General features: G+C 42.4%; 1 protein-coding gene across 1 annotated transcript; it reads left to right on the forward strand.

Moving 5' to 3' along the window:
• The first annotated feature begins 493 nt into the window (after window positions 1–493).
• Window positions 494–1129, forward strand: TCEAL6 (transcription elongation factor A like 6). Its single transcript, XM_059911399.1, has one exon. The coding sequence runs from the start codon at window positions 494–496 to the stop codon at window positions 1094–1096; it is 603 nt and encodes a 200-aa protein (XP_059767382.1). The 3' UTR covers window positions 1097–1129.
• The last annotated feature ends 7952 nt before the right edge of the window (window positions 1130–9081 follow it).

Genomic DNA, 9081 nt, shown 5'->3' on the forward strand with positions numbered 1-9081 from the left:
CGTGCAGCCCCTCTCTGTCTCCTGTCTGCAGGTCTGCGTGTCTGTTCTCAGCACTCTGCAAGGCTAGAAAAGGAGGAACCTGTCCAGAAACCCTGCAGGTCAGTGAAAGGAGGGAGAAGCACTGGACAGGCACGGGGCTGGGGGCCGGGTGTGGAGGGCGCAGCTTGGGCAGAATTTGAGGGCCCCACTGCCCATCCCCCCACCATATGTAATATACACACTTCCTGCCACGCTGAAGGGTGGTACAAGGTGGCAGGGCCTGCCAGGGAAATGGTTGGCTCTCAGTGCAGGGGGAATGGTGGGGTAAAGGGTGGCCAGAAGGCACACTAGGCTGGGCCAGGTCAGGGGAACGCTGACAAGGGTGAGATGCCAGTACTATCCGGACCTGCATTCCACCCCCAAGCCCTCAGTCTCCCTTGTTTCCTCTTGTCTCTCTCCCCCCACCCCACCCCATCCCATCCCCCAGGACAGGAAAACGAGGGGACATCTCAACATGGAAAAACCCTGCAATGGAAATGAAGGAAAGCTGGAAGGCAAGGGAAAGCCAGAAGATGAAGTAGAGCCTGAAAATGAAGGAAAGTCAGATGAGGAAGAAAAGCCAGAAGTGGAGGGGAAGACAGAACACGAGGGAGAGCTCCAGAATGAGGGACAGCCAGAAGATGAGGGACAACCAGAAGATGAGGGGAAGCGAGAAAAGCAGGGCAAGTCTGAAGCTGAGGGAAAACCACACGGTGAGGGCAAGCTGGAATCCCAGGCAAAGCCAGAGAGTCAGCCGCGGGCTGCCGAAAAGCGCCCCGCTGAAGACTATGTGCCCCGGAAAGCAAAAAGAAAAACGGACAGGGGGACGGACGATTCCCCCAAGGACTATCAGGACAACTTACAGGAAAGGCATCTGGGCAGTGAGGAGATGATGAGAGAATGTGCAGATATGTCAAGGGCTCAGGAAGAGTTAAGGAAAAGACAGAAAATGAGTGGTTTTCATTGGATGCAAACAGATGTACAGGATCCATTCACCCAAAGGGGCCAACGGGGTGTCAGGGGAATGAGGGACGGAGGTAGGGGCCAGAGGGGCTTACATGATATCCCATATCTTTAATGCCTTTGACCTTCAATTCTGACTCCTCTGATGAGAATATCGCTGACCCTGCTTTCCCTGGCAGGCATTTGCCAGGCTATGTGCTTTAACCTTAAGCTGATACTTTGCTTTAGGTGTCACTCTCATTACCAGCAGCCTTTTGATCCAACTACAGTGCTCTCTGTGTTTCAGTAGGGGATTTTCACCCACGTGCATGGAAGAGATGTTCATGGTACACTGTAAAATAACATTAAAGAAAAAACAGTTTTCAGAATGGAATATATAGCATCAAACCATTTTTGTAAAAGTATAAATGTTTGTGTAATGCATCTGTGCACAGAGAAAACTAAAAATTAAGTGATGTTTTTTTCTTGAATGGTAGCCAAAAATAGGTCTCACCTGCACTCAAAAATAAGTCCAGTCACCTGATGGTACCTCCATGCCATTCCTCTGCAGATGTGCCCATCCCCATGTCTTCTCCTAGTTGTAACCATGTCAATGGGCACTGCTATCCCTTCTCTGAGGCCTTTACCGTCCTATGGCTCCCACCATGTGTGATTCTTTATCTTTCTTTTCTTTGCTCACTCATCTCCACTTTTTCCTAAATGATATGCATTATGTTAGTCATTAAAAAACAACTAAGGGACTTCCCTGGTGGCACAGTGGTTAAGAATCCACCTGCCAATGCAGGGGACACAGGTTCGATCCCTGGTCCGGGAAGATCCCACATGCCGCGGAGCAACAAAGCCCATGCGCCACAACTACTGAGCCTGTGCTCTAGAACCTGCGAGCCACAACTACTGAAGCCCGCGTGTCTAGAGCCCATGCTCCACAACAAGAGAAGCCACTGCAATGAGAAGCCCACACGCCACAAAGAAGAGCAGCCCCTGCTCGCTGCAACTAGAGAAAGCCTGCGTGCAGCAACGAAGACCCAACGGAGCCAAAAATAAATAAATAAATAAATAAATTTACTGGGAAAAAAAAAACTAAGACCAGAAAACAATACATGATAAGTGATTGGACTGTTCAGTGAGTTTATGAGAGCAATGAAGACACAATATTCCTGTTGTTAGAATGTACAATAACAGGTAAAACTCATATTAACTCTGGTACCCAGAACTAGAGGAATCAACTTGGCAGTTATAACAGACACACTGTTGTAAGGGTCAGTGTTGTCATCTGTAAAATGGGGATAATATTTGCCTCATGGGACTGCCAAGTGGATCAAATGAGGTACTGAGTATATGAGATGTGTTGTGACCTAGCCCCCACCAGATACCTGGGGGAGGAACGGCTCCTATACCACTCTCATGCAGTAGCAGGTACGTGGATGGAATCAGACTCTTAGAGGAGGACTGAGGGAGGTCTCACTTGTGCCCAGGAACAAGTTCAGGCAGCTGAGAGATAGGTGCCACCCTCTCCGGGATACTGCCATGTCTGCTGGGCACTGTGCCTCTTCTCCTGGGTCCTGTACTCATTACTGATACTGTGTAATGAGTTGGAAGGTGTAAGGTGCCAAAGCCATATCAATTTCTCTGGAGTCAGTGCCCACCTACCCTTGACCTCTATAGAAGTGTGGATAAAGCCCTCTCTTCACTTTAGAGTTACGGTTACCCTGTTACCTGTGAGTATCCCCCTAGTGCTACTTGAGACTAATACCTTTCAGACTCTTTTTAAGCAAAATGATCATTTATGTGTATTTTGTTGGTTTGCGTGTTTTTGCATACATAAGCATCCTTCTTACCAAATTCAGATGTTGCAGGTTAGACCAGGGGGGAAATATCTGCATGGTAGAAACTGTGCTATTCTCACAGGTTAATATCTCACCTGCAGTCTCTCTTTCCTAGGTTGAATTCTCTCCCAGGAAACTCTTCTCAGGCCCTGCATTAGCAGTTCAGCAGACTCATCAACATATTTGATTTTTAGATCCTTAATAGTGAATATGTGGTGCATACACCAGCTGCATCAGCATAACCTGTGAGCTAATTAGAAATGCAGAGTCCCAGGCCCTACTCAGACCTACTGAGTTGGAATCTTTATTTTAACAAGATCCCCAGATGATTCCTATGCACATTGAAGTTTGAGAAGCACCGGCTTAGAGGGAGACTCTTTTTAGGCTCCCCACTCCCACCTTCACATGAAGGATGTGCCTGAAAGGATAAATATATGCCCCATATAAGATACACATCATAGATAATTAAACAGACCCAGGTTTGTCAATCTGCAGTTACCCCTCCCCCCATGCATTAGTAGGTCTTGAAATTAATTCACTGGGTCAGGACTTGTAATTTTTTAATGAACTAGAATAAAGTTGATTAGAGTCAAATATAAAATATCAAATTGAAGGTAGGGTGAATATTGTTTTGTGAAATTTATGTTTCAGTTATGTATGTATGTATGTATGTATGTATGTATGTATGTGCATCATGAGTTGTGATGAAAAGTATATTTCTGACTGTGGGCTGTGGTTTTTAAAAAATTGAGAAACTTGGCACTGGACTCTTTGCATTGCAAAGAATATCCAGTCCATTTCGTACTTGTATCCCTAGTGGCCAGCACAGTACCTGACAAATAGTAGGTACTTATTAAAAGTGTAAATAATAATGACTAATTTAGGAACTCAAATTTTTCTCCAAGTTTAGCCTCTGTCTACACAAATAACCTTGGAAAAATAACTTCAGTTGTCGAACAGGGGTTACTTACAATTCCAAAATGATCCACAAGCCTTGGGCTTCACAGGCTGGATAGGAACTACTGCAATTCACAGCTAGAGCTGTCATTAGTAAAAGAAATATACACTCAGCAGCACCAAGGAGAGCTCCTGGGCTGGAGAAAGTGGAATTTCTTAAGCCCAGGAAGACGGGTTCTGCAAAGTGAACCTTCCACAGCTGTGGAATCTGTGCTGTAAAAGGGCCCAGTGAAGGGATCTGTGTTGCCACAGGAGCATAGCCTCACACAAGAACAGAAGCATGCCTGCCAGGGTGGGAGGCCAGGGGTGAGGGGCTGCCCTGGAGGGATAGCAGCTGAGCTACCAGCAGATGGTCTTTCTCCACTTAGCCTGGGGGAATCAAGGCCTCGGGTTTTAGAGACAACATATATCATGTTGGTTTTGTGCTTGAACTCCCTATGATTTCCAGTTCTGCGTGGTGCCCAGAGCAAGAAAAAGATCTACAGTAGGTCCAGGCTGTAGGGCAAGTTTCTCTGACACTTCAGCTTCATGACTCTGCAGACCTGATTGTATTGTATTCCTGCTAGACAGAGTCTATGAAGCCTTAGAAAGCCCCAGTAGTAGAATTACAATACACACCCTAGTGTTTTAGAGAAAACAACATGCCCTCTTCTGTTGGCAACTAGTCTCCATTTGAAAACTGCTTGTAGCTTGCTACCAGTCCTTGGTAAAGACTTAACATCTGATCATGAGGTTTTAATTTTCTGCACAAATGAGACATCCACTATGAACTTGTTTCTATATACTCTTTTGAGTAATAAAGTTTGGTGTGAGCACCAGCTTTCTACCATTAATTGCAAATGGATTTAAAAGACTGGGCCTGAGTAAGTAAAGAAGGCACAAGTAAATTACAGACCTACTCCTGTTATTTCATTGTCTGTCTCTCAAAACATATATTGTCTCATGGGGAGTTCCTCAAGACCAGTTAGAAAAAGAGGGATACAACAGTGGTCCAGTTCATGGATGTATTTTCTTGGTATGTTGACAGTAGGTGCAAATGGGTGTCTGCTGCACTATAGCCCCACTCAGGAATGACTCAGAAAATAGTGGGAAAGAGAAATGATACCAGTGGGTAGAATTTTTGTGTGAAGACATCATGGCGGTAGGTATGGATCTACTCTGGTTCATGTGCAATGATTAAAAGATTGGTCAGGGACTTGGAGAGAATTAAATTGGAAATTAATGATGAGGAAGTCTGAGGAATAGGTTTGTAGATGGCCACTCATAAAGGGCACAGATGGTACAGATATTTATGTCTCAAGATATAATCATTTACTATTGCACAACAAATTACCACACACTTAGCTGCTTAACAGATCACTCATTTATTAGCTCACCCATCTATAGGTCAGAAGTCTGGCACACCATGGTTGTGTTTTCTCTGCTCAGGGTGTCACAAGGTTAACATCAAGATGTCAGCCAAACCAAGTTCTCTTCTAGTAACTCTGGGGAAAAAATCTGCTTCCAAGTTCATTTATGTTGTTTTCAGAATTCAGCTCCTTGCAGCTGTAGGATTGTGGTCGTACACTATTTTGCTGGTGGTCAGGCTGTTTTCAGTTTGTAGAGGCTACCTGCATTCTCTACCATGAGACTCACTCTATTCTCAAGCCAGCAATAGCACATTGACTCTTTCTCATGCTTCTTATCTCTGACTTTTCTGTCTCTAACTCTAGACCCCTTATCTAAAGGGATGATATAATTAGGTAAGGCCCACCCAGATAATCTTCCTATGTTAAGGCCAACTGATTTGAGACCCTGATTACACCTACAAGGTGACTTCACAGAAGTATATGGATTAGTGTTTGACTGAATAACTGGAAGAAGGTATGTATACACTATCGGCTGGTAATTTGGTAGGCCATCTTAAAATTATGCCTACCACAGTCTGCCTTCTGGTCCCCAAAGATTCATGTCCTTTCCAAATGCAAAATACATTCACCTTCTCCCAAGGTTCCCAAGAATCTCATCCCATTACAGTGTTAGCTCAGAAGTCAAAATCTCATCATCTAAATTATCTAAACCAGATGTGGATGAGAATCTTGGGCATAATTCATTAAGTGCAGTTCCTAAAGATATTCCTCTCCTCTGTGGACCCATGAAACTAAAGACACAAATTTTCTGCCCACAAAACTCCCAACATATAATGATGGGAGAGGCACAGGATAACAGTTATAGATGAAAATGGGGAAAATGGAAGATAAAAAGGAGTCACTATCCCAAAAGAGCTGGACTTCCATTATTAGATTTCAAGGCCTGAGAATAATCCTCTGTGGCTCTTAGCTTCACCCTCTGTGCTCATGGCTCCAGATTCTTGACTCTTAGCTCTGTATTCTGAGCTCTTGATTCTGTCCTCTGATTCATCCTTCCTTTTTAATTAAAGGTAGCATGCATTCCCAGTTAAGTAGCTTTATCAGGCTGCTTCCCACCATAAAAATTTGGGGGTTCAGATATTCTGCTTTCATTTTGTGCTCTTCTATCTCTTTCATTCCAAGCTGACAATATTTCCATTGATATAACTTTCTTAAGAACCTTGTTAGTCTGGAATAAATTGCACTGGGTTTAACTCCACTGGACAAAATCCACACACACAATTATTTCTGAGATCATTTTTCTCTATCTTTGGCTCCTGCTGAGGTGGCTGAGTGTGCATGCATTCGGCTCCTAAAGGATGTGCATATTCCTTGCCACATGGTGCCTCCATCACCAAGCCAGTAGTGGTACTTTAAATCATTCTCATACTTCAAATTATTGACTTCTTTGTCTCTGACCTCTAGACCCCTTAAGCTTCCTAGAGGCTGTCGGGTTTTGCTGAAAAATGAGCTTTGTGTGACTGAGTACTCTGACTTTTTTAACTTTTGGAGGTTTCAGCAAAAGGTTATACTAGTTACACACTCAAGTTTTTCTCTATGCCATTCTTTCAGAAGGTATCTCTTAATTTGAGTGTATTTTGCCATTTGAATAGAATGGGAATTTCCCAAATCATCAAGTCCTATTTTCTTTTTGTTTAACAGATATTCCCTCATTGTCTCTCTCCTGCCACATTTTGATACAAATGGTAAGAAGAAACCAGGCCATACCTCAGCAATTTGCTTGGAAATCTCTTCAGCTAAATGTCCAAGTTTATCACTTACAAGTGCTGCTTTCCAGTGAACTGTAGGAGATAATCTCACTAATCATTCTGCTACTGCATATGAGGATCTCACGCCTCCAGTTTCCAATAACATGCTCCTCACATCCTTCTGGACCTGTGCTAGCAGGGTCTATGAGGTGTATATTTTTACTTACAGGTGGTTCAAAGCAATAGTGTTCCTCAAAGTTCTTCCAGCCTCCACCCACTGCCCAGTTACCAAGCCACTTCCACATTTTTAGGTATTTGGTACTTTCAATGCCAATATCTGTATTAGTTTTCTATTACTATGTAACAAATTACTTTAAATTTAGTGGCTTAAAATAAGACATTTATTACCTGACAGTGTCTCACACAGCTGGGATGTGGGGGAGAGGGAGCCCTGTGTTTTGGCTACGGCAGTCTGGAATGGAGTATCCACCTCACTGAACTTGGAAAGTGGGGAGGAAGCAGTCTTGGTTCAAATATTAGAGGCTTTTAGCTTTCTTACTGAATTTTTGTAGCTTTTCTTGAGCAAATATTTCTTCGTGTGCCGTTTGTCCTTAGGACCATTTCCAAAGGCCTTTAATGGCTGTTTTCGTTTTTTTTAAGTATGATTTTTACTACTTTCACTGGGGATCAGGTCAGTGGAGTTCCTCATGCTGCCATGCCAGAAGTCAATCTTCCATTATTTCTTCATAGTATTTCATCCCCTCTTCTTCTGAGACTTTGATTATACATTTGACCCTTGAACAATGCAGGCTTTAGTGGTGCTGACCCCCTACACAGTTGAAAATCCATGTACATCTTTTTGCTCCCTCAAAACTTAACTACTGATAGTCTACTGTTGAATGGCAGCCTTACTGATAACACAAAGAGTCGATTAACACATATTTTGTGTGTTATATGTTATATACTGTTACAACAAAGTAAGCTAGAGAAAAGAAAATGTTATTAAGAAAATCATAAGGAAGAGAAAATACATGTACAGTACTGTACTGTATTTATCAATACTGTAAGTTTACGTTGTTTGTTTACATAGCCTGTCAATGCCTACATCAATAATGTCTTATGTGATGCAAAACACTGTAGCTGTTATAGGTATTACTAACACTAGACTTCAAAAATGAAAAGATCATGTGAAAAAGAACTTCATATTTATTTACAGGTATAAGGATTCATGCATTGATAACAAAGAAGCAGCAATATGATTGCTTTATAGTAGCATAGTATAATCAATACCATTGCTTCACGGTAGCCTAGCCTAGGCACTAATGAATGAACCATTATAAAATTCTTATGGCATATAGTATTACAGTCATATTCATAATACAGCACTGAAACATTATTACATTAAAGAAAAACACCTGTCTGTGATGATGATAGGCTGATACACAGTTTCTCCAATTGTGAGAGACAGAAAGAGGTATATTGTATGGTAATGTAATTCTTTGAAAGCAGAGTTATAAAACAGTAAGAAAACTAACACATTATTAATTTTATGTCAGTCACCTTATGCCTATGTAAGAATAGGCTATCCACTTCAATATAAATATTGCACACAATGTTCTACACACATATTTTTGTATATTTCTTGAAAAAAATCCACATATAAGTGGACCAAGCAGTTCAAACCCATGTTGTTCAAGGGTCGGTTGTATATACATTAGATTTTTTTCCCCACCATATCCCATTAGACTGTCACAATCCTTTCTGTATTGTCTATCCTTTTGCCTCTCTCTCTCCCTCAGTCTAGAGATTAGCACCAGTTCAGAGCCTTTAGCTAGTAACTCCCAGGAAGTCTTGGTATTTCTATGTCCCTAGGGCACAGTCACCCTGAAAAGTGTCTGCAGGTTTCACTGGAAAAGATTTCATGTAAGATTCATAGTATACACCAGTGGCTGCCGGGTCCTACCTTAGAGGTAACCTGCCTTCCCCTTAGTTGGATGAGAAGTTGAAAAACCCCACTACAGCAACTCAAATTAGGAAACAGCAGACCTAGAATTTTTTTCTGCCTCAATATGTCAGGCAGCATCCTATAGGCTGCCCAATTATTTCATTTTTAAGAATGCTCTGATTAGCCATCACCACAGATCCCTGTGGGTCAAACATCCTCTAATTACCATTTTATCCCTGTGGCTCATTGTAGTAGTTGCACTCACCTTGTCACAT

The sequence above is a fragment of the Balaenoptera ricei genome, chromosome X (assembly GCF_028023285.1).
Source record: "Balaenoptera ricei isolate mBalRic1 chromosome X, mBalRic1.hap2, whole genome shotgun sequence".
Lineage (NCBI taxonomy): Eukaryota > Metazoa > Chordata > Mammalia > Artiodactyla > Balaenopteridae > Balaenoptera > Balaenoptera ricei.

Bases quoted from the DNA above. Each gene is read 5' to 3' on its own strand.
- TCEAL6 (XM_059911399.1), top strand. From the start codon at position 494: ATGGAAAAACCCTGCAATGGAAATGAAGGAAAGCTGGAAGGCAAGGGA.